We start from the raw sequence: 25347 nt of genomic DNA on the forward strand, positions 1-25347 counted from the left end.
TGGGCGCAATACATATAGGAGGGTGCGTACACGGAAACAGCTGAAACGGCGCACACACGTTGCACAATTACTTATGGAAAGAAAAAAAATATTAACCAACCGAATTTAGTATAGTGTTTAACTAATAAGTACCGTCGATATAAAGCGTTCTAATCCATTGTGGTTTGAACCATGTTGATCATGCTATTCATGCGACAATGGACCTACTTTATGGTTAGTCCATTATTAGTCAATACTAAGTTGCAGAGCTGTTATTAAAAAACAGCAGGTATTTCATTTAGTTTATGAGTACTAGTCCATCAACCCGTGCTACCGCATGGGCTAGTATTCATTGGTGACATTAGCATTAGAATTTTTAAAAAAAATTCATCAGGATGAACAATCGATCAAATTTGCTATTTTTCGCTTGTAGTACGTGTTAATTTTCTTACTTTTATGGCATCTTAAGATGGATTGCACAATTTTGCAACATAGATTCATAATATTTTAATAGCAAATAATATATTAATGACTATTTTATTCTTAGTAGCAAGGTCAACACAATTTGAAGATTATAGGGCATACTGTGATTGAAAATTGCTAAATTTAAATACCTACTACGATAAGAAGCAGTCACTATGGTTCATTTCTTCTCCTATAGAAGCTACCTTTCAGTTAATGAAAGTAGCAGTTAAAATAACAGACAGTTGGCAGGATGCTAACTCTCTTTATATATGGACAAACACATATCTAGTTTCTTAGCTGGATTAACTACCGCTCCTTTGAGATAAAGATAGTGAATCTTAGTGCTTTTACTTTTTTATTACCCTTGTTGCATAAATTCTTTTTTCTTTTGAACTTGAGATGATGAAACAGATTTAAAACTGCAAGCTATATTATTTTACACTAAACTAATGGCATAAGTTTTTCTTTCGGTTTTGATTCTTAGTTCTGGTTAGGGATGAACGTGCTTACCTGGGGATTGCGGAAGCTTGAATAGATCGAAGTGTGTTCTCTGAGGTAAGTTCCTGCTGATGGAGTTGATACGACGTGAGAATGGCCGGCGTATGTTCCTGCTGGCGGAGTCGATACGATGTGAGAATTCCCAGTGGTTTGCTTGCATGTGATCTGGTTCTGAGTCTATAAAAGCGTGGAGTTCGGCCGGTGTTTTGCTTGTACGTGATCTGGTTCCGAGTCCTAAAAAGTATAGACTTGTTAAGTTTTGGTTCTGAGTCCTAAAAAGCATGGTGATATATTATAAAATATATGAGTACGAGTCCTAACAGCTTTGGTTCTGAGCCTTTTGATACATGTAGTTGTCAGATACAATATTTGTTTGCCGTGATATCCTAACTGAAATAATAAATCAATTTTGGTAGATGGATAATAGGATATTGGATATTTTTCCCTGTAATAGCATGGGTGGGTAATTTATGGTATAGGTGGGTATTCTTTTGAAACACGGTAGATTATGATTACATTATACTGGTTGATGGCCAGATGTCCTTTTAAGAACTTTTATAATTTCTCTCATTTTCTAGGATATCCACTTAAGATCCTAGGTGGCTTCACATGAAGACTTCTTAAGATTTGTCTCAATTTTTTAGGTGTCCACGTATAATTGTAGGTGATTTCACGTGGAGGCTTAAAAGAAACCTCCAATTAGTAATTATAAGAGATACGTAATTCTGGGAAATCTCATAAATTACTTAGGGCCCTTTTGGCCTCTCATAAATATGAGTTACAACATTCAGAAAATGTACCCCAAATTGTCGACTTGTTTCATATGGTTTGATGTGTACAATTACTATCGTTTGGGTGCAGCCAGTCAGGGCCGGCAGGAGAGGGGGCTGCTCGAGGGTGGGTGGCCACCAAACACCCCCGTATGCTTAGCAAGACTCCGATCCGTATATCAAACGAACTGCTACTTTTCTATATTGAAACAAGTGAAGAAAATCGCATTTGTAGCTAGAGTGACCTGAGTGTCTAGCTGACCAAACTGAAGTCTGTCACAGTAAGCTGAACAGTACCCAGCTCACGCTCGGCGACTCTGAGTAGAGCACGTCACACACCTTTCAGCAAAAAGGAAACCCACGTGAATCGCGATTCCCTCTTTCGTCTGGAATACAAATGTACAATACAACGCCGCAATGGGAATTCTTGTTGGGTCGTCAGCGCCTCTAGCTAGATCCCTGAATGTAGGCAAAACGAAAGGCAGCCGCGTGCCTCAAAATGTGGCCCGTAATCACTGAACTGCTGCGAGTACAGCAGGTCAGCAAGCACGTCCAGGCACGCGCTAGGACTAGGCGAGGCACGGCCACCCCTCGCCTAGTATCGGCGACCCGGGAATCCCGCGCGGTGCCCCCGGGCGTCCGGTCGGCCGGGGGCCGGGGCTCGGCTTCCTTCCTCCGCCCCTCCGCGCCGAGGAGGGCAAGGGGAAGCGGGGGCACTGGCCGGTGGGCTACCCCGCGCTCCCGCACCGCACCGCACCCACCCATCACAGCGCCCAACCTGCTGCCGAGCCGCCTACCCGTGCCCACCTACCGCGCCGGCCGGCCGGTTTCCTCCCCGGCGCTGCCACGCCAAGGCCGGTCGGCCCCGCCGCGCGCCTGCCTGCACCCACCCACCGCAGTCGACTCGGGTCAACCGCGCCTGCCGCCGCGAGCCCTCGTCGGCTCAGCTCGTCCCCCTTCCCTTCCGGCATCCGGCTTCCGCCCCCACCAACCCGGCCGGGCCCACCAGCGTATGAATCACACGCCGGACGCCACGCCAAACGCCACCGCCGTGTCTTTTTTTCTACCGAAAAAGCTCGTAGCAAACCCGGTGAACTTGCCAGCAGCCAACCCCCGCTCGTTTCCTCCCCGAGTCCCGCCCCCGCGCGCGCGCGAGCCGCATATAAACGCGGGCAAGCCCGTCGCCTCCCCCTCGCCCGCCCCACTCACTCCTCTTCCGGAGACTCGATCATGGAGCTCGCACGGCACCACCACCAACTGCCGCACTGACGTGCACGCTCGCTCGCACAAGCAACACCACCAGCAGCGCCGTCTCTGCTACCAGTCTTGCAGCATCGCGCCGTTCGAGCGAAGCACGAGCGCGGCGTGAGAGTGAGACCACCGGGCGAGCGGCGGCGACGGGTGGACGACGCGACAACAGGCCATGGAGGGTGCGATGGAGAAGGTGTGGGAGTCGGGGCGGCGGGTGAGCCGGAGCATCAGCCGGGGCATGGGCATGGACGCATGGGGCGTCGACGAGGCCTTCATGCCGCACCACCACCAGTGGGGCTCCCGGGGCGGCAGCCGCGGGGGGCGCAGCGGCCGCCACGCCGACGACGACGAGGAGGCGCTGCGCTGGGCGGCCATCGAGCGCCTCCCCACCTACAGCCGCGTGCGCACCGCCATCCTGTCCTCCTCCGCCGAGGCCGAGGCCGATGGCGGCGCTAAGCCCCGCCAGCAGCAGTTCAAGGAGGTGGACGTGCGCAAGCTCGGCGACGGCGAGCGACAGGAGTTCATCGAGCGCGTCTTCCGCGTCGCCGACGAGGACAACCAGCGATTCCTGCAGAAGCTCCGCAACCGCATCGACAGGTACGCATCATATCCATCATCCGCTGCTGCCTTCCTTCCGCTCAACAGTTGGCCAGGGAATTATCAGCCATCGACAACACGGTCCCTGCTTCAAGCGAAGCTGTTTTCATGGCTAAACCACGCCACAGTTGTCTCTTTCCGAGCTAGCTAGCTAGGCCACTGCATAGCTCACTTGCTTCCAGTGCAGGCTGCCAACACACACCACAAAAAAAAAAGTTTTATTTTTTGTATGGCCAGAAGTACGAGTAGTATCTATCTATTTCTTCACTCATCTCTTCTCTTTTCTTCAGTAAGTAGGTAGTCAAACGTACAGTCGGAGAGGGACCTTCTTCAGCCTGTCCTTCCTTCCAAGAGCGTACACAAACAAAACAGCACGTTTCAAAAAAAGAAACCAAAAGAAAGAAAAAAAAAGGATCAAAGAACATACATAAATCATGCACCTTTTTCAGATATCGAGAAGTATGAAAAATAATCTTTGGTTCAAACTACTTTCTGCCCTGTTTTCAGAAAGAAACAGCTTTTAGTTCTTTTTTTTTTGTTGTTCTCGTGTGCTGCCCAGAATATGGTTCCTTCCTCCTCCTCTATCACATGCTATGCATCTAGAAGACTGGGACATTGTTCTTGAGGTAACCAGCACCCACCATGAATAGACACCCATTGATTGATGGGGTGTCACTAGTAGAACGGCAGATGGCCCTCCCTTCCTGCCCCTTAATTTCCCTTGCAATTGCTTGGGTTTGGGAGGCTACCTGCTTGTGTCACAAGGCCATTGCAGTTGAACAAACCCAAGTAGCCATGCTATTGAAACCATCAAACCAACTATAGTGGGGTCTTTTGTCAAACAAAAAAAAAAGAAAGAAAAGAAAACTATAGTGGATGTGGATCCTTATTAATGATGTCATCCACCACATGTACATGACGAGGTTTCTCACGGATTAATTGATGGAGTGTTTCCAAGTTAGGACCAGCAAGCTATTTTTATTATTTTTTAAAGAAAAAAAGAATTATAAAGTGTGCATCTTTGGATGTGATGATTCCAAAACAACAGGTTCTGTATGTCTGCCTCTGGTCCCAAAGGTTTGCTCAAAAGTTGACATCCAAACCTCTGCTCTGCAGAGCAGCTAGCTTACTCCAACAAGGCAACAACATAACACCAATCATTTCTGTTTCCATTTAAAATTTATATTTGATGATTTTTCTTCTTCTGAATTTCTATGAACCAATAGGACATTTTTGCCCAATTAATCTGGAAAACGAATTGAAAAAAAAATGTGCCGCAGGGTGGGCATCGAGCTGCCGACGGTGGAGGTGCGGTTCGAGCAGCTGACGGTGCAGGCCAAGTGCCACGTGGGCAGCCGCGCGCTGCCGACGCTGCTCAACACGGCGCGCAACATCGCGGAGGGCGCCCTGGGGCTCTGCGGCATCCGGCTGGGGCGGCAGGCCACGCTGACCATCCTCAGGGGCGTCTCTGGCGTGGTCCGGCCGTCCCGGATGACGCTGCTGCTGGGCCCGCCGTCGTCGGGGAAGACCACGCTGCTGCTCGCCCTCGCCGGCAAGCTGGACCCGGCGCTCCGGTGCGCCGGCGAGGTCACCTACAACGGGTTCGCGCTGGACGATTTCGTGCCGCAGAAGACGGCGGCGTACATCAGCCAGACCGACGTGCACGTCGGCGAGATGACGGTGAAGGAGACGCTCGACTTCTCCGCCAGGTGCCAGGGCGTCGGCACGAAATACGGTACACCCTCACCTGCTTACTTCTCAATTGCAATTTGCTTGGCTTCAGCCTTTTCAATGACTTGGTAAGAATTAACCATGATCGATTATCGAGCAGATCTTATGACCGAGCTGACGAGGAGGGAGAAGGAGGCCGGCATCCGGCCGGAGCCTGAAGTCGACCTCTTCATGAAGGTAAGGACACGGAAGAACATGGCTACTTTTATCAGCATGCACAAGCTTGTCGCGGCAGCAGAGCATTAAACAAGAACCCGACATGAAGAAGCTTAAAATTTTAGTTGCAGCGTTCAAATCATGGTCCCAAATTCCAAACAAGTGGGGCATCTCCTGCTTCAGACCACGGAATCTGTTCCTCCGTAAACGACGAAAACATGTTGTTTCAACTGAAATGAAAAATCGTTAGAGCTAGACAGCTAGTGTATCATCTGAGCCCTGTAAGTGGGACATCATAGAAAGTAGTGCTCTCTAGTGCCGGGAGAACCTAATTTCAATGTACATCATGCGCAATACTAGTACCCCACCCTGCTTTGTTTTGAACTTTACGCTTTCTTTTGTGCACATGTACTGATTACTCATGTTTTTTTACTGTTTATCAGGCCACTTCAATGGAAGGAGTGCAAAGCAGTCTCCAAACGGATTACACTCTCAGGGTAAGAGTTCTATCTACAGCTTGATATATTTTTTTTTCTATCTCGCATTGCTTTACTTTTCTGAGCTTCTATTTTCATCGGGGTAAAAAGGTTAGCCGAAATGCACAACGAAAAGTTACCAAAAGAGCAAAGCGAGGAGAAAAGTCAACAATGAATAGTTTTATTGTTGACAATTCAAGGACCTCTTGGTTGAGCACTTCAATGTCAGATAACTTTTTTTTTGGTTCAATATTTCCCCAAAGATAAAAAGCCACTTTTTTATCACAAAAAGGAGACATGAGACCTTTGTTTTGGGTCAATATGCTCCAGAAGATAAACGAACCAAGAATTGCTTTCCTGCGACACTCCAAAATTGAGAGTACCACTGAGCCATTGACACAAGACTCGAAGGACGACACTTTCCCCAGCATTATGTCACCCCAAAACCGCTCTTTTTCCACAGCAACAGCCCAATCACGGGCAAAAGACGGTAGAGACGTCAGATGTGGCCGCATACGGCGCCCACGCGCAAACAGGTACGGAGTGTAATCTTGTGGATCGTGGTGCCATGATTAAGTGAACGAGAAGATAGGAGCGGGGAGCATTTTTCCAGGAAGAAATCCATCACCAAGTCCACTACTTTGACACACACCATCGAGTAGTTGAGGCTGATGCTGAACCAGGATAACTACTGGACAGTGCAGCAGTGGTCAGTGGGTTGGTTTGCTCACTTCTGAATCTTTTGACCACTAAACCCAAGCCAAGCCATCTCCTTCACCTGCTCGGGGGACACAGCCTCCATTCCGGGTGGGGTCTTGCTGCAAGCAACTGTGGAAGCAGGGGGTTGGTGCACCAACCTGACATCAAGGCGATGGGGCGCATGCGTCACCGGATCAGCCCACCTGTGCGCACGCCCGCGACGTGTTCGTCGAAAATGCCAAGCCAAAGGTTTCCACTTTTTTTTTCCCCTAGCTTTGCCATCGGCACAGTTTGCATGGTCAGGGAGGATGGGCGGTTGGTGAGGTTTGAAAAGGGGGTTTTCGTGGGCAACAGTCGCCTTCGAGACGTTAACTGAGTAGTTTGACACTGGCTAATGGCGCTCTACCAGTGTTATCAGATGTGTAATTGCCTTGATTGCGATGGGGTGCCTGACCGGGTTGTTCTTGGGCGCAGATACTCGGACTGGACATCTGCGCCGACACCATCGTCGGCGACCAGATGCAGCGGGGGATCTCCGGTGGCCAGAAGAAGCGTGTCACCACAGGTAAATATATGTAATCTGCTTTGCTCAGCGTTGTGTCATGCTCACCACACGTTGATGTTGACAAAAAGGGGTGGAACTGGTAGGAATGTGTACTTGTGTCTCTTTCTCTCTGGTTTAATCTTTATAGTGTGGTGGGCGCAGATGCCTGAGTCGACATTGAATTTGGATTTATGCGAAAACAAGAAGCCGTTGGGAGTTTAATCATGTATTTTCCTGAAAGAAACTTGCAACTCCCGAGCATGTAGGGTTACATGAGTGAATTTTCCTGTATTTTCCTGAAAGAAACTTGCAACTCACGAGCAGGTTACATGAGTGAATTTTCCTGTATTTTCCTGAAACTGCTGCAGTGTATGGTTACATGAGTGAATTTGATAGTTCTAAAATGATTAGAAGTGAATGGGAAAAAATCTGACAGAACATTACTTTACGGGCCACTGATTACAGAGGAGCCCCAATGCTGGCTGATAAAACTTTTGCTGAACATTTTTTTCTTAAAAAAAACTTTGCTGATTTTGGAATGCAGGAGAGATGATTGTTGGTCCGACCAAGGTGCTATTCATGGACGAGATATCAACCGGATTGGACAGTTCCACCACATTCCAAATCGTCAAATGTCTCCAGCAGATTGTGCACTTGGGCGAGGCCACCATCCTCATGTCCCTCCTTCAGCCTGCCCCTGAGACCTTCGACCTATTTGACGACATCATCCTACTGTCAGAAGGTCAAATTGTTTACCAGGGACCTCGCGAATATGTTCTCGAATTCTTTGAATCCTGTGGATTCCGCTGCCCCGAGCGCAAGGGAACTGCAGACTTTCTTCAGGAGGTAGCACTCAGAACTTGTCTAGTAATCACTTACTATATCTCTGAAAGTTCCATCAAGAACCTTTTCTTTGGCTACTTTTCAGGTGACATCAAGGAAGGATCAGGAGCAGTACTGGTCCGACAAGCAGAGGCCTTACAGATACATTTCCGTCCCAGAATTTGCACAGCGGTTTAAACGGTTCCATGTTGGGCTCCAGCTAGAGAACCACCTCTCACTGCCGTTTGACAAGAGCCGTTGCCATCAAGCTGCTCTTGTATTCTCAAAGCACTCAGTGTCAACCACAGAGCTCCTCAAGGCATCCTTTGACAAGGAGTGGCTCCTCATCAAACGCAATTCATTTGTGTACATCTTCAAGACCATACAGGTAAGAGAACTTCTTATGTAAGTCTCACTCGTGCCACTACTCAAAAGTCCCAATGACTGACGTTTATTGTCTGTTTGTGTGAACTCTGAAGCTCATCATTGTAGCTCTCATTGCGTCAACGGTGTTTCTAAGGACCCACATGCATACAAGGAATGTAGATGATGGCTTTGTCTACATTGGAGCGCTGCTGTTTAGTCTGATAGTCAATATGTTCAATGGTTTTGCTGAGCTCTCTTTGGCCATAACAAGGTTACCGGTGTTCTACAAGCACAGGGACCTCCTCTTTTACCCTGCTTGGGTCTTCACACTACCAAACGTCATTCTCAGAATCCCGTTCTCCATAATTGAATCTATAGTCTGGGTTCTTGTCACATACTACACCATAGGGTTTGCTCCAGAGGCCGACAGGTACATAAAATAGTCGTCCTTTTTCTTTTTACTGTTTTCTGTTTCAGAAACCCAAATATACTAATTGTGGTATTTGCGTGCAGATTTTTCAAGCACCTGCTGCTCGTGTTCTTGATCCAGCAGATGGCAGGTGGGCTTTTCAGAGCAATTGCCGGACTTTGCAGATCCATGATCATTGCTCACACTGGTGGAGCACTATCTCTTCTTATCTTCTTTGTTCTTGGAGGCTTTCTCCTGCCAAAAGGTTCATTACCTGTATTTTTCCCTTTTTACTCACACTCTTCTGTAGATCAATATTTTCTTTAGATCAATATCTAGCCTTGCTGACTAGTTCTTTCTACAGGTTTCATCCCTAAATGGTGGATCTGGGGCTATTGGATTTCACCTTTGATGTATGGATTTAATGCTCTAGCAGTCAATGAATTCTATGCTCCTCGGTGGATGAACAAGTTCGTAATGGTATGCTCACTACTGCACTGATTGTTCACTAGTTTACAAATATATATTTTTGTTGACAAGGAGTTCATGCTCATGTTTGTAGGACCAAAATGGTGTTCCGAAAAGACTAGGGATATCTATGCTTGAAGGTGCCAACATCTTTGTTGACAAAAACTGGTACTGGATTGGAGCAGCAGGGCTCTTGGGTTTCACCATCTTCTTCAATGTACTTTTCACACTGTCACTCATGTATCTGAACCGTAAGTGCCTAAACTATAATCTCAATTCGTTGCAGATCATCGTTAGTATAAAAAACTTGCCGATGATTGTTTCTGTGTTGGTATCTAATTTACCTGTTCTTCAATCGCCAGCTCTCGGCAAACCACAAGCTGTTATATCAGAAGAAACTGCACAGGAAGCAGAAGGCAATGAACATGCAAGAGGGACAGTAAGAAATGGCAGCACAAAATCAAAGGACGGTGGTCATATCAGTAAGAAACTGTGACAAAAGTCATAGCTCATAAATGAATCTGAAAAATAAGTGACAGTTTCTAATCTGAGGTTTGATTATTACAGAGGAAATGAAGGAGATGAGATTGAGTGCGCGTTTGAGCAACTGTTCATCAAATGGGGTTTCACGAGTCATGTCCATTGGCAGCAATGAAGCTGCTCCAAGAAGAGGAATGGTTCTTCCATTTAACCCTCTTGCCATGTCCTTTGATAATGTGAACTACTATGTCGACATGCCTGCGGTGAGTTCACATTCAACTACCCTCAGCAGTTTTTCCTGTCACGTTCCTCACCATCCTCAATGTTCTTGTACGTTCGAGCATGGAACATTGATGGAGAATTCTATTGTTTACCCAGGAAATGAAACAGCAAGGAGTGCAGGATAACAGGCTCCAATTATTGCGTGAGGTTACAGGGTCATTCAGGCCTGGAGTGCTGACAGCGCTTATGGGTGTTAGTGGAGCTGGAAAGACTACCCTTATGGATGTCTTGGCTGGAAGAAAGACTGGGGGTTATATTGAAGGTGATATCAGAATTGCTGGCTATCCCAAGAACCAAGCCACATTTGCAAGGATTTCTGGTTACTGCGAGCAAAATGATATCCATTCTCCTCAGGTCACAGTTAGGGAATCTTTGATATACTCTGCCTTCTTGCGCCTTCCTGAAATAATTGGAGATCAAGAAATCACTGATGATATCAAGATTGTAAGTCATGGATTTTTTTCCTGTCTCTGACACATTCCTTTAATTGCTTGATATCTTTGTTTGGAAGATAAAGTGTCTGCTAGTAAAACCTAATGTAGTAAGAAGTTTGTCTTGTTTGTTGTCACTAGGACATGTTAGTTGTAGGTGCAAGTCTGTAAGATGTTTGAGATTTGAAAGTTATGACAAGAAACAGTGCCAATAATATCTTTTATTTTATTTTTAAAATAAATTAAACATCATATTTTACCAAACTCACATATAACATGTCTCAATGGTTGCAGCAATTTGTGGATGAAGTTATGGAACTAGTGGAGCTTGACAATCTGAAGGATGCTTTAGTTGGCCTACCAGGAATCACAGGACTTTCGACAGAGCAAAGAAAAAGGTTAACAATAGCTGTGGAACTCGTCGCCAACCCATCAATCATCTTCATGGATGAACCAACATCAGGTCTTGATGCAAGAGCTGCGGCAATTGTCATGAGAACAGTGCGAAACACAGTTGACACTGGGCGCACAGTGGTTTGCACAATCCATCAGCCAAGCATTGACATCTTTGAGGCTTTTGATGAGGTCGGTATGAGTAACTTTTACAAGTTGTTCCACCTTTTAAACTATTAAATGTTAACCTGAGTTCTTATGTGCAGTTGCTATTGCTGAAAAGAGGAGGCCAGGTGATCTACTCTGGACAATTGGGTCGCAACTCCCAGCAAATGGTTGAGTACTTTGAGGTACATAAAGCTCCACATCACGTTTGAATATTTGTGCATCAATAAATTTAAAACTAGGGTGAAGAATAAAAGATAGAGTGAAATATCTAATCTGCTGTTCAATTATGCAACTAGGCAATTCCGGGAGTGCCTAAAATCAAAGATAAGTACAATCCTGCGACGTGGATGCTCGAAGTCAGTTCAATTGCAGCTGAAGTGCGTCAGAAGATGGATTTTGCTGAGTACTACAAAACATCAGATCTGTACAAGTAAGTGATAGAAATGTTTGTTGTTTTTTTGAAAAAAAAATCGTTGCCTTTATTCTCAGCTAGCCGGTAGATACAATATGTTCTGTTCTCAAATTCAATAACTGATTCCTTGCATAATTCGATGGGATTGTTTCCAGGCGAAACAAGGTATTGGTCAACCAGCTGAGTCAACCAGAGCCAGGAACATCAGATCTTTATTTCGCTACACAGTACTCTCAATCCATAATAGGACAGTTCAAAGCCTGCCTCTGGAAGCAGTGGCTGACCTATTGGCGTAGCCCAGATTACAACCTTGTTAGATTTTCCTTCACTTTGTTCGTTGCCTTACTGCTTGGCTCCATTTTTTGGAGGATAGGAACCAAAATGTAAATTTTCTAACTCTCTTCATCTTTGGTCGTTAGTTCCTAACTTACTGGCTTCTGAAAGTGTTAATGGTTTCTATTGCAGGGGAGATGCAAACACTCTCAGGATGGTTATGGGAGGAATGTACACAGCTGTGATGTTTGTTGGTATCAACAATTGCTCAACTGTGCAGCCAATTGTTTCAATTGAGAGGACGGTTTTCTACCGAGAGAGGGCTGCTGGGATGTACTCTGCAATGCCCTATGCCATTGCTCAGGTAAAGAAATATTGTAGAACTATTACAAATCACAGTGATAACTGAGGTGCTATTTGCTCTCTGGAGACACTCAAATTTTGCTTTCACAGGTTGTCATGGAGATCCCCTATGTGTTTGTCCAAACAACTTACTACACCCTCATCGTATATGCCATGATGAGCTTCCAATGGACAGCTGCCAAGTTCTTCTGGTTCTTCTTCATTTCGTACTTCTCCTTCCTCTACTTCACCTTCTATGGCATGATGACTGTCTCAATCTCACCGAACCATGAGGTTGCAGCCATCTTTGCTGCAGCTTTCTATTCGCTCTTCAACCTCTTCTCAGGCTTCTTCATTCCAAGACCGGTTAGTTGTCCCTTCAATCAAACAATTCCCACGACCCTTTCTGTAGGATTACAAAAACTGATTATTTTTTTCTCCACTTGTTTCAGAGAATTCCTAGATGGTGGATCTGGTACTACTGGATTTGCCCACTGGCATGGACTGTGTATGGGCTCATAGTGACGCAATACGGAGACCTGGAAGAGGTCATCGAAGTTCCCGGCGAATCCAAGCAGACAATTAGTTACTACGTAACACATCATTTTGGATACCACATGAATTTTATGCCAGTTGTTGCGCCAGTCCTCGTGCTCTTTGCAGCATTCTTCGCGTTCATGTATGCAGTCTGCATCAAGAAGTTGAACTTCCAGCAACGATAGGAGCAAGATCTGGCGACAAAGCTCTTGAGATTCATTTTTGAAACAACATATCCGTTTTCTCCTTCCATTTTTGGGGTACTTTGTATTGTCAGTGTACATAGGGTGCAGTTTTGGTACTCCACGCATCGCCAAATGTGGCGAGGTCTGATACGACATTCTAACCATTTAAATGTGGAACACTACAAGAGCGTAATTATTTGTAGAATTCCATGCCCTATTTATTCACTGGGACTTTTTTATCAAACAAAAAGTCTCAAGGGCAAGGATGATAAAGCTTTGTAAATGGTGAAAGTTTTTTGTATTTCGTTACTCTAAAGTCAAGGGAATGAAGGCAGGAATTTATAATACTTGTTTTAGATAATGGGGCTTTAGCCTCTAGAAAGGCATTAGTCCAAACTTATTACAAGATGATATCCATCAATCTACGAGCATCATGCATACATGAAGAGGATTCGTGGAACTATGATAAAAGCAAGCATAAAACTCCATAGTTGAATGAGAAACATTATTGGAAAATTATATAGGAGAATCTACATCCATGAGAGGTGAAAATCTGGCTGAATGTTGTTCCAAACGTACACGGCATGCTAAAACCATTATCTCCTTGTCTTTTTCACTACACTCTATTAAGAAAAAATTATAGGTGTTGAGCAGTTCTTAAACATCTATTTTTATAGGTGTTGAGCACTAGAGGATCAACTTTGTTTTCATTTGGATTTGTGGCAACGCATCCAGATAGAATAACTACTATGATAATACTAAAAATAACAGTGAATCTAGTGATACAACTTTATGTCTGGTTAAAACACTAATAATAAAATTCATATGAAAATTGAATGGAGGGGTACTTTATTGTAAATTTTTTTTCATAACATCACAAACTGGCTCCTTTCGTTAAAAGAAAAGAGAAAGGTGTAACTTCTATTCAACGCTCAACGAAGATTTATTGCTGCTTTCAACAAATCATTAAAGCTTTTACTATCCTATATCCTTACATATGTACAAGAAAAATTTACAGTCACGAAACATAAAAGAGAATCTATCTCTTTCATCAAAAAAGGAAAAAGATCTATCTAACTGTTTTTTCTTCCCAAATGAATCCACTGATGTATACATTTCATCAACTGGTAGGAAAAGCAGACGGCATCATCAACAAGCACCATAAATAACAAACGCTTTCTGAATGCTGTACAAAATATATTAAACTAGTGCTGGAACAAATTGATCAAACTTGAGCTATGTCCATCGCTTTGAAGTACTTAACGTTCTTGGTGCAGGTATTGCTTGCACCGATGATGTTCTCCCAGCTGACACTGCACCAAAAAATATTTTATAATATCTATATATTCAATAATGCATATTGAGGCTTATCTAACTCGAAATAGATATAAATTACATTTAATTTACATTAGTAAAAAAATAGCTCGACAACAGCCAGTTCATCCAAAACTAAGCCATAAGAGCAAAGGCAGTGGTAGGTAATGTACCCATACTGCATCAGTTGGTAAACTGCCTTAGCACATTGCCTAAGGATTTAGCTTCTTTTCCACACTTGAAGGTACAATAGTTTTATTTAATGAGTTCAAACATTTCGAACTAAGTGAGTTACTACAGTACATGCTGCTACAGGTTCCGTATGGGTAACTGTCAGGTATATGGAGTAACTAGTAAGCAAAAGTCAAGGGAGCACCATGACTTATCAAGCAATTACCTGATTTAGTTTACTCCCAGGGTAACTTTATTAGCTACCCTGGCTTTATCTTGTTTTCCCTTTAATAAAATACTGTAAATTGGTGTTTCACTTTGCAAGGTGGAAGTGAAACTTGTTGGCAAATCATATACGATTTAGTAGCAACACCTTGACATCCTCCCTTTATTTGAACAAATAGAACACTTATTTTAACTTTTAAGTTTTCTGCTTCATGCGGGGGCATAAAATGATTCAATTGAATAATACAGTGGAGTGTCACATATCTCATTAAGTTTTTTCTATACACGTTCCTATCCAAATTATGGAGATTTTCAGCTCATGTTTTAGATATTCGTATTATACTCAGGCATAGAATACATTTTTCTTGAATGCGATGCATAGGATAAATTTCAGCACCTGCAATCAGCTATATGAATTTTGTCACAATCATTGCCTTAAGGGTACTTCCGTGCTTATGCAGAAGCAGAAATTCAGCTCCATTAATCCAATGAAAATATGATTGGAACTCAAGCTTACTTGGAGATTTAGGAGCTGGAGGATCTCTTAGTTTAGGCCATAATGAAGTTTGAGCTGGTTTCGGCGCTGTTGTCTTCTGTACTCGAGTGGCCACCTTAGACCTGCATGGAGAATAATATGTGCTTGTAAATAAAAAAACTAATTAACATAAAAGGCTAACCAAACAAATAGAGCTAGCCAATCTCAGGACCCAATGCTCCTACTAAATGTTAATTTTATGTACATTGAAAAGAAATGATAGTTGTAAGGAAACATATTTTCATCAAGAAACCATTTTCGTAGGAATTTTCACTGTGGATAAATGGAGAACACTTACAGCCGATCATTTGGAGTTTTTGGTGCCTTCTCTTGCTCTTTCAGGGTGCTAGATGTTTTTTCCTGCTCTGGGAAGAGCGTCAACTCAACTATACTGCTTACTGAAACATCAGTCTCTGTACCCATGGAAAGACCACTATCTGATATATCACTTAACCTCTCCTCTGAATCAGCATAGCCAAAGCAAGCAAGCTCAGGGTCAGCAGAATTGTGATCCATCTCATCTAAAGAGATCTTAGGAAGTCCCATAACCCCCCTCTGTGGTCGGATATCATCAAGAGACTGCATAGAACCAGATTCAGAGTGCCTGTCACTGATGTCAGAGAAGTTATCAGCATCAGAGCCAGCCCTACTGGCAATGCTCATTGCTTTTCCACCAGATGCTGTTCTTCGGTGTTGCATTCTGCTTCCTAAAGAAGATATGCCTGGGGAGGAGGATGAATGTTTCAATGGGGAATCAGCACGTTTTACTGTCCTGGACCTTGGAGTTTGTGTCTTGAGTAGTTGTAATCTATTTATTTCCTCATCTTTCTTAGCAATTTTATGTTTGAGCACTAAAAGCTGCAGGGTGGAGAAGATATTAGAACTCAAATGATGTCTGAAAGTCAAGGTGAGAGGAATGGTATTTGCAGTTCTGTTTTCAGCTCAAACAAGAAAAACTCTAATTGCATCTATCGGGATGTAAATCCTATTTCTAAACGATCATTGTATGCAGATGAAGGATAGTAGACTAGTAGCGCATGAGAGAATAAATATTGTAATCCATATCTAGTGCCCTGGTATGAATAACAAACAGTTGGGCAAAATGTAAGCAGAGCTTTCTCACCTGTTCCATAAATTCTCTGATATCTTTGCCCTCTTTATTCGCCTTAGCAGCACCTAGTTCCACTCCAGAAACCCTTTCAGCAAACTTTAAAGTACTTAGAGTCTCTGAATAAGATGAGACATCTGGGTTGATCTGTACAAACATCAAGGTTTTTGCATGGCCACCTGCAGATGAAAACTTTTAGGTAAGTAACAACGTAAAATGTAAGACAATGACATATAGAACAATCAGCAGCAGTCAGCACCCAAAGAACTTTGCAGGACTTGTGTAAGTTTGCTGTTCCGGTACGGTACATGGGCATTCTTCTGCGATAAAGAAAATATGACATCTCCAAGAGCAGACAATGATTTGTTGATATGCTGTGCTTCTTTGAGTCTATCTCCTGTAACAGCAGAACGGTCCACTCTCTCACTCCCGGCAAGATCAACGAGATGTAGTGCACCACGCAAAGTAGCTCCAGTTTTCAAATCTACACCTCGAATGTGTATGGTAACAACACTGCAGAATTAATCAAATTAATCCTCATTTTAAAATAACCAAGGAAAACAGAACTGGATTATGGAGCATGGAAATTAACCTGTGAGATCTGCTGCTTCTTTCATTCAATGCTGTTGAGCCCACAGCTCTGTTTGCATGTCCCACTCTCATTAACTGAATAACGTCAGAAGTTGAGTTAACAGGATGCAATGTTGCATCAGGAACAGCAAGCCCATTGGGTTGGCTGGCATTCAAAATCCCTAGTGTGTGCAAGTTAAAGGAAAAAGTACAATGTTCTTTAACATAAATTTCATTTGTAAACGTGCAAATGATTTGAGGGATATGTTATTACAAGGGATATAGATAGGTAATAGTTCCATCATGGATGTAAAATGATGCCCTAGTAATTTTCAAGTTTCTACATATGTTCACTTGAACTGAATCAACTAAACTAGTTCATAGCCAGGCCTTGGGTCCAGTCACTTGTACACTTATCACATTGGAAGAGAAAATTAAGACATAACAAATAAATGTGAGTAGGCAGATGGGAAAAAAGGATATTTCTTCTCTTGACCACTGCTGCCAAGGAGATCACGGATTTTTTCATTGTATATCTCAATCATTTGAACACTAATTTCATACATGATTGTATCCCCACGATTATGTGAAATATGGAACAGGTCATTCAAAGCTCTGTAATTGACACCCCATTCCTTCTCGGTTGCATTTTCAGGTCCCATCTGAGATAGTTGAAAAAAGAAAATGGTATGATGAATACATCATAGCTGAAGAGAAAATGATGGTTCTCTCAAAGAAGATAATCATATAAAATTTCTATATGCAGTGTTTCGTACCATTGTGTACGTTTTTCCTGATCCAGTTTGACCATATGCAAAAATGCAAACATTATAGCCATCAAGAACCGATCTGATAAGTGGTTGAATGTCCTTGAATACCTCAGCTTGAAAGGGTAAAAATAAGGCAGATTTTTATGTTAGCACACCAAATATATGATCCTTACCTTTGATACAATAAAGCCATCAATATGTAACGCAAAGGGATATCATATAGGTCACATTTTCGTATGTACCTTGAGAAGCAGTGGGTCCAAGAACTTTGTTGAATTTGAACGACTTGCTCCCTTCATTTTCTTTTCGTGTGGGGTTCGCAATAATAAGATCACCATCATCACCAACATATTCAATTGTAGTAGATTTCTGATCCTCCCCAGGAAGAAAAGGTCTTATCCTGCAATAGACTCTTATGTTTCCTGGTCAAGCAATAAAAACCCTCAAAATCTGATATAGTTGATGAGATGGATATATCAATAAGATTATCTTTGTTTGCATAGTCACCTTTTAGCTCCTGAATCTCGTTGAACAATTTTCTATTTTCTTCAAGAACAGCATGATAACTTTTAGCATCATTTATCAGTACGTTAAGACTTTGTCCTGCAGAGTTGGTATGGTTATGCAAGTTATCAAATGCCAATTACTAGGTATATGCAATGTGGAATAAAATAAGTAGTGGCACTCATTCATACCAAGGCCACTAAGTTCTTCAGACCATCTTTTCTGGCAGTTTTGGATTTCATGCCTAATGGAAACAGAAGACAACCTCAAATCCTGATAGGGGAGAAGTTTTAATTTAATTGACGTATTTATGATGTCTTACATGAAACACCAGGAACAACTAGTTTAACAAGACACTACCTGGACATTCTGTATTTGCAGACCTACAAATTGGTTCACCATGATTTCCTTCTGCTCCCATGTCTCGATTCTTGATTTTAACGATTCCTCAAGATCTCTTCCTCTCATTCTAGAATCTTCAAGCAGGAGCTCTACTTCTTTAATTCTCTGTTCGAACTCTTCATTTGCCTGCAAAGCCCTACTCTCCAGTTCTTGAATATGTCTCATATGAGATTTTCCCGCTACTGCAAGCTCTTGCCTAAGTTTTGATATTATAATGTCACTATTCTCCTTGTCATTTAGAAGCTTAAACATGTCTTCCTTTGTAGATTTTAACAGGCTCTGGCTCTCTTCATACGATGATTTTACGGCTTCTAGTTCAAGCTTTAGTTTCATAATTGTATGATTACTTTCTTCCTTCTCCTTCACCATCCTAAATATTTCGTCGTTGTATGTGATCGATTTAGCTGTATGTACATCTGCTGATTGATCTCTGTCATCAACCTTGCCCTTCTTCAAGGTACCGATATCTTCCTTCTCCTTAATCAGTGTAACCATTTCTTCCTTCTCTTTCATCAGTCTTATTATTTCTTCCTTATCTTTCAACAGCCTAGCCATATCTTCCTTATCCTTTGTCAATCTGGTTACATCTTCCTTGTTCTTCATCAAGCTTGACATACTTTTGTCAACTAATCTTCGATCTTCAGCTTTGCTCTTTTCAATATAAAGAATGAAGAGGAATTAAAATCAATCAATTCAATCATTCACACAAAGGAGGCTTAAGTTAAGCCAGACCTTGTTTGTGAAAACTTAATATTGTGGTGCCTTTAAGCCGAATCTCCCTAGATACCACTGAACTATCAATGCTTAGCCCTTTTACAGAATTTAGACCAATGCAAAATTCTAAAGCAAAGAGTAGAAAAGGCTCAACTTAAATATATGTAGAGGATAGTAATATGAACAAGTAACCAGCTTTTGGACAAGAAACAAACCTTCTTGACATGATCTGCACCAACCTGAAAAATAATTTAAGAAAACTATTAGAAAGAGATATTGTTATTCATTTAGGTCTCAAACGTAAACTGAAACTTATGTTGCAACGTACATTTGCTTTTCCATTTGTGGCACTTGAGTTTATTTGTGTTTGTCCACTTATGCTGCTTGCAAGTGCCTCTAGTACTCTTATCCTTGATTTGTATTTCTCTTCACGTGCTCTCATAAGGTTATTTTGCTGAATACATGCAATAGTTACAACAGGAATAATCTAAAAATTATGCACGAAATAGTACTCCTTACATTTCTTATGTGTTCTGCTTGAGTAGAAATGCGTCGTTCAATCTCCAGTATTACCTTTCTCAACAAGCAAGCAATGTGCTGTGCAAAGAATAACATCTTTTCATTCAAGAGGACAGAAGAAGTATAAAACAAAATGTACCAAAGGTTTAAAGTATGAACAGAAACAACTAACTGCATTGCTTTTGAGTAGCCTACATAAGGAATTTCTCCATTCTTATTCTCAATGATCTCGTCAAGGATGCCATTCACAAAACTCAGAAGTGACTGGGTAGGAGCGTTCTGCAAAATTGGTTCCATGATGCAAAGAATGAAAGATAAGATTTGTGCTGACATGATTGTATCAAGTACATTTTTTTTTTAAAAAAGTACAACATTGTCCTTACATCCAAGTTGGTGGATTTCATCATCTCCAAAATTTTAGAAGTAGGCATATTAGAATAAACTCCATGTCTCAGATGGAAGATTTCATGAAAATTGTGCCCAGCATGCCTTGAAATAGAAGATAGTTCAGGCCGTGACATTGGAGACGATGGTTCTACAAAAAAAATAAAGGATTTTCAACTGATAAGCAACCCGCATCAAATCTTAAGGCTCCCATTGCAAGCACCAAGTATCAATAACTGTACGCAATTAATTATGTGCACATTTCTTTAAAATTGCAGAACTAATGTGATAGCCCTGTTTAGTATCTGTAGCCCTCACAGTGTTATTGCTGAAAGCTTTGACATGTAGAGGACAATCTCACCTGATGGAGCTGGACTTTTGGAGACCTTTTGTAGGTTCCCTTTCACTTGTTTGCTCTCTTGTCCGAACACAGAGTTCTGTGTACCATGACCATTCTCCCTTGTGGGAAACTCCATGCTTGGCATCCTACCATTTTCTTCAAGGCTACAGTGCGAGCCTTCCCCGACATGGGAGCCAAACCGATCCCTTAGTGCAAGGAGACAGACAATCACAGCTGACATTGGGCCCTAGATGAATGCCAATAATGTGGAATGAGAGCAGGTAGATAAATTTTTATATTGCGGAGAGGTGGCAATATTGCGGAACAAACAATTATTGCCAGAGCATCGCCATACTTATCGAATATGCATCACATTGGAACATGTAAACAAATCATTGGTAAGCCCATCGTTGAACAAATGATTTGTTTACATCTCTGATTCATTTTTGCAGTCCAGAACCAATTGCTACGGACTATGGGCTTACCATCGATTTTATTACGAACTGAACTTGAAACAAAACGTATCAAATGTCCGAACAATTAACGCAATAAAACAGATGAAATATTGGAATGTATGTACGTGCGTTCCAACATTTTCATACGGTCTATGTCCTTTGGATAACATGCACCGTGCAAGTGGAGTGACATGTCATAAGTTTGATAAATGAACTTTTCTGATTCTGAACTGGATGCTAGCATATGCCGCATCCAGCATGCAGTACCGGTTTAAACAGAAAGGGACAAGATTGACGTGTCATCTAGCCAATCAACAAACCCAACTTCTTCGATTTGAAACGCTACCGCACAGCAGCCAGATTTCCAAAATGCTGCCAGACACGCAAGTCGCAGCTAAACCCAACTGTTCTTTATTATTTTGGAAAAAATACTAGCGATGAACCAACTGTTTTTTAAAATTTTTATTTTGGAAAATTTGGTACTGAATCGAAGCATTTGGATATGATGGTCCAAGGGAGAATCGAACACGTACCCTGTCGAGGTCTGAGGCGGCGAATGTGGGCAGGCCCATCCGCTCCACGGCGGCGAGGAACCTCGCGACATCGCTCCCCCCAGCCGCCGCCGCCGCCGAGGCTCCTCCCTGCAGTGGCGACTGCGATCACGAATTCACGATCGAACGAACCCAAATGGAGCGGCGCGATCGGCGACCTACCTCGTCGGGAGCCGAAGCAGCGGCGGGGCCGAGCAGCCTGCGTAGCGCCGCGGCGAGGATCGCCCCGTCGGCGAGCGCGGCCCGGAGGTCGTCGTCGGACGCGCGCGGCGCGGGCAGCGGCAGCCCCTCGCCCGCCAGCAGCGACCGCAGCCACGCGACCGCCTCCGATCGCCGCCGCCGCTCCCGGCTCTCCTCTGCGAACCAAACAAACAAACAGAAAACGATCAGCGGTAAGCGCCGCGCCGCGGTAAACCATGAGAGCATCACAGCAGCCAGCGGGGGTTAGAGGGGTTTACCTGACTCGGCGGCGGCGGACATGGGGGGTGGGTTCGAATTGAGAGGCCGGAGACGGGGAGACGTTTGAGCTTGACCCACACCGGACGAAGCAGGCGGACCGCGGACGGGGAGCAGGAGCGCCGCGCGGGGGTGGGGGAGAAGACGTGGGCGAGTGGGCGACGTGCGGAGGGAGGGTGGTGGACTGGGGGTGGGAACGGCCGATGGAGCGCAGAGGGAAGAGCGAGCGAGCGCCGGCTTGCTGCTGGTGCTCCGTGGTTCAACGCGCACGCTGCCGAGCGCGTGCTCTGGAGCTGGCTGGACTTGGGCTGGGCGGCGCGGAAGGTGGCCGAGGGGACAGGGAGACCACCGAAATGGAATGGAGGTTGGACTGCTCGTTGGTTTTTCTCTTTTTGCCCCCTCCCCTTTCGTTCTTAAACTCTGTTTGCCCCCTGTGATGAATCGAGCAGCAGCCTTTTTGCCTTTTTACATACTGTTGAACTCTACGAGCTCCTCGCCGTGTTCACAAAATCACAATTAACTGCTTTCATGTTCATCCACAACTTTTCCGTTAGAAAAATAAATCCCATATTTGTTTCAGGGAGGGAGGCTTGCGAAAGTCGTGGTCTCAACTCTCGACACATCAAGACGAGGCGGAAAAGAAAGTAGCAGCGCCGAAAGTCCGTGCCTTGGACGGCGGTGGTTGCTCGAATCGACAGCGGCAGCAACCGCCGCACCGGCCCATTTCACTATCAGGAGGGTTCGCCGTTTCATTTCCCAGCGACTCGCCAACCGTACGTGCCGTCACAAACCAGGCGATCACCTTTGCTTCATGTTAGTGTTCATGAATATTCAGATTAACCGCAGGTCTCTCTTTTTGTTTGGGATGAGCTCATATTATTTATTAACCGCAGGTCTATCACTATCTGTGCAGGGCTTCCTTTTTGTTTTGGGTGGATTCAGACTTTCATGGCTTCCTTTCATGTCCTGACAGAGTGTTATCCATTAAACAATCAGAGAAATTTTCTAATCTACCGTTTCCCCGTGACTAGATGATGCATTGTTATCCTCGCTGGCAGCTCATCAAGTGAAACCTCATAAAAAGAAAGCTCATCAAGTGCAAGGTTAGCACGCCACGGAAGACAGACAATCCTTTCTCTAATCTCGCCATCAATTGACCACCATACATGTATCATGGAAACGGGAAGCACTTGATGGATGGTGGCTCCTCGTTCCGTCGCCGGGAAGGCAGGCGCCATCGTCTGCGCGCACGCACGAGCACGACCACCCTTGTTTAATGGAGAGTCTCGTCGGCCGGGAAGACGACGGGGCCGACCGGTAGTGGCTCAACCTGTGCATAATTAATCGAGGACTGAAAATCGAACCAGAATATTTGAAAACCAAACCGAAATATCTGAAATCGAGAAATTCGGTCATCAATTTGGTCCCAAGTTCTTTGTAATCGAAATAATCTCGGTTAATTTGGTTCTGACCCTCGGGTAACTGAATAAACCGCATAACCGAGATATATTAATTTGGCCCATCAACAAATTCTAGCCCAGCTCATCAACAAACTCTAGCTCGGCCATGAACAAACCCTACATACATAAGAAACTCCAACCCCTACTCTCCAGTTCCTAGGCCACTCAGCCGCCCGACCACCCCTAACCCTAGGCGGCCACCTGGCCGGTTGGCTTAGCCGCCCAGCGACACAGGCCGCCGGCACCTGCTCCCCTCCAGTTCCTAGGCCACTCAGCCGCCCGACCACCCCTAACCCTAGGCGGCCACCTGGCCGGTTGGCTTAGCCGCCCAGCGACATGGGCCGCCGGCACCTGCTCCCCTCTGGCCCTCTCCGCCCCTTCCCTCCTCCCCCGTTGGCCTGCGGCCCTGCATGGTTGTGTCTGCTCTCGAGTAGTCGAGCTCCTGCGCTCTGCATCCTTTTGGGCAGGCAGCGGCAGCCCGGTGCCGAATCGAGGCCAGCGGGGAGCGGTGCCTCTCGAGAACGGCGGGCAGAAGCGCGGCTTGAGGTTAGTGGGGGAGCGGCGTGGATAGGCAAGAGTGCAAGAGGCTCTATCCAATTTTTGAAAATTCCGTTGATTTTGCTGTTGATTTTAATGGTTAAATTGACTGTTGATTTTGTTCTCGATGATTTGCTCTCGGTTAGTTCGGCTAAAATCAACGACCGAACCGAACTAACCGAGCAATTCGATTTTGGTTCCTAGAAATTCTAGGAACCGATCGGTCCTTATTTCTTAGAAACCGAATTTTGTTAAAGATCAAAGAAGCGGTCGGTTCAGTTCGATCTAACCGAACGCCTAGGCTGAGTAGTGGCCGTCACGCCGCGTACGGCACCGGTCGGTCTGACCCCCTTGTCCGTGTCCGGCACGCCTGCTCGGGGGGTATTCTCCGCTGCGTGGCGTCGAGACCGAGCACGTCGCACGTTTAATTTGAAAACTCTTTTGTGGGTGTTGGGCTGTTGGTCGTCGGAAAATGAGCTGATCAACCAGATTAAAAGAGTTTTTAAATCGGTGGATAATCTAATGCTGGCTAAGCACAGCAATAGCCTTATCAGGAATCTGCCTCTAGCAGTAAGCTTTGAATGAGTCTTGTCAACTTTCAAGCAGTTGTTGCCAAGATTTAAGATCATTTTCGACTGTAAGCTGAAGTCTGCGGTCTACCGCGCACCAGCTTGGAGTGGAGCGGAACAATATTTATCGCCACGTGCCATAAAGAAAAAAAAGGAAAAGAGAAATGGGGACTTTTTAAAAAAAAGGGCTAAAAAGAAATTTAAATTCTAAAAAAGGGTGCCAGTTGGGAATAATTTGAAAAATGGGTGCCTCCCGACCGTTGATCGGGCGGGAGGCGTGGGGCCGGGGACATCCCGCCCATCCAGAGGGCGGGATGTTCCAAAAATTTTTTGCAGGCCCCTCCTGAGGGCCCCTTCGCGAATAAGAAAGTTTCTTATTCGCGAAGAGGTCGCTGAGGCAGGGATCCCGCCCGGTCAGAGGGCGGGAAGCATCCCGCCCGGCCAGTGGGCGGGATGTTGACTGCCCTATTTTTTGTTATTTTTTGTTGAAATTTATGATTTACAATCTATTTGAAATTCAGACTATTTTCAAATACAATATTGATTCGCCATGCTCTTTTGTATACATATAAAATTTTAATTTAATTTTACGAAGAAGACTGCTCTATCTAAAACTTGTATGAATATGGTTAAAAAATAACGTTTTGCGACGTATGTCGGTGTTTAACCGGCTGCCCACCGTGGGATATACCCAAGGTGGTAAGTTTTGGGTGAGGGGACGCCGAGATCAGGAACTCGAAGGTGCAAGGAACACAAGACTTAGACAGGTTCGGGCCGCACGGAGCGTAACACCCTATGTCCTGTATGGCTTGTATTGCCTTCTGTATAGAATGACCTAATGATCTTCTGTTTTGAGGGGGTCCCTGACCTCTCTTATATATCCGAGAGGCCAGGGCTACAAAGATGCTAACCAACCTTTGCCGAGGGATCCTACCAGAACATGTCTCGGATAGATCCTCTCCGCATTGGTTAGCTCTATCTCCTATTTAAACGGGATAAATAAAAGATAAACAAAATGAATAAGAGATA

At 44.3% G+C, this 25347-nt stretch overlaps 2 protein-coding genes across 2 annotated transcripts; one reads left to right on the top strand and one right to left on the bottom strand.

The window, feature by feature from the left end:
- Nucleotides 1–2561: 2561 nt before the first annotated feature.
- Nucleotides 2562–13081, top strand: LOC112888887 (ABC transporter G family member 42). The gene is made up of 21 exons (XM_025955265.1): nucleotides 2562–3560; nucleotides 4841–5295; nucleotides 5392–5468; nucleotides 5891–5944; nucleotides 7097–7187; nucleotides 7711–8012; nucleotides 8095–8376; nucleotides 8468–8784; nucleotides 8868–9028; nucleotides 9128–9243; nucleotides 9326–9482; nucleotides 9594–9713; nucleotides 9799–9974; nucleotides 10090–10437; nucleotides 10719–11009; nucleotides 11084–11167; nucleotides 11282–11415; nucleotides 11553–11780; nucleotides 11863–12034; nucleotides 12124–12378; nucleotides 12465–13081. Exons 1-21 carry the CDS (start codon nucleotides 3136–3138, stop codon nucleotides 12732–12734), a joined length of 4515 nt encoding a protein of 1504 aa, XP_025811050.1. The 5' UTR covers nucleotides 2562–3135; the 3' UTR covers nucleotides 12735–13081.
- A 547-nt stretch (nucleotides 13082–13628) lies between these two features.
- LOC112889390 (kinesin-like protein KIN-14M) lies at nucleotides 13629–22139 on the bottom strand. The gene is made up of 21 exons (XM_025955987.1): nucleotides 21755–22139; nucleotides 21459–21652; nucleotides 21279–21386; nucleotides 20312–20537; nucleotides 19950–20101; nucleotides 19762–19845; nucleotides 19567–19644; nucleotides 19376–19501; nucleotides 19263–19286; nucleotides 18292–18984; nucleotides 18123–18204; nucleotides 17935–18030; nucleotides 17670–17849; nucleotides 17434–17540; nucleotides 17141–17319; nucleotides 16680–16844; nucleotides 16347–16600; nucleotides 16103–16266; nucleotides 15278–15837; nucleotides 14962–15062; nucleotides 13629–14047 (listed from the first exon to the last, which is right to left on the bottom strand). Exons 1-21 carry the CDS (start codon nucleotides 21774–21776, stop codon nucleotides 13971–13973), a joined length of 3672 nt encoding a protein of 1223 aa, XP_025811772.1. The 5' UTR covers nucleotides 21777–22139; the 3' UTR covers nucleotides 13629–13970.
- Between the last annotated feature and the right edge of the window lie 3208 nt (nucleotides 22140–25347).

This window comes from Panicum hallii, chromosome 4 (assembly GCF_002211085.1).
Source record: "Panicum hallii strain FIL2 chromosome 4, PHallii_v3.1, whole genome shotgun sequence".
Lineage (NCBI taxonomy): Eukaryota > Viridiplantae > Streptophyta > Magnoliopsida > Poales > Poaceae > Panicum > Panicum hallii.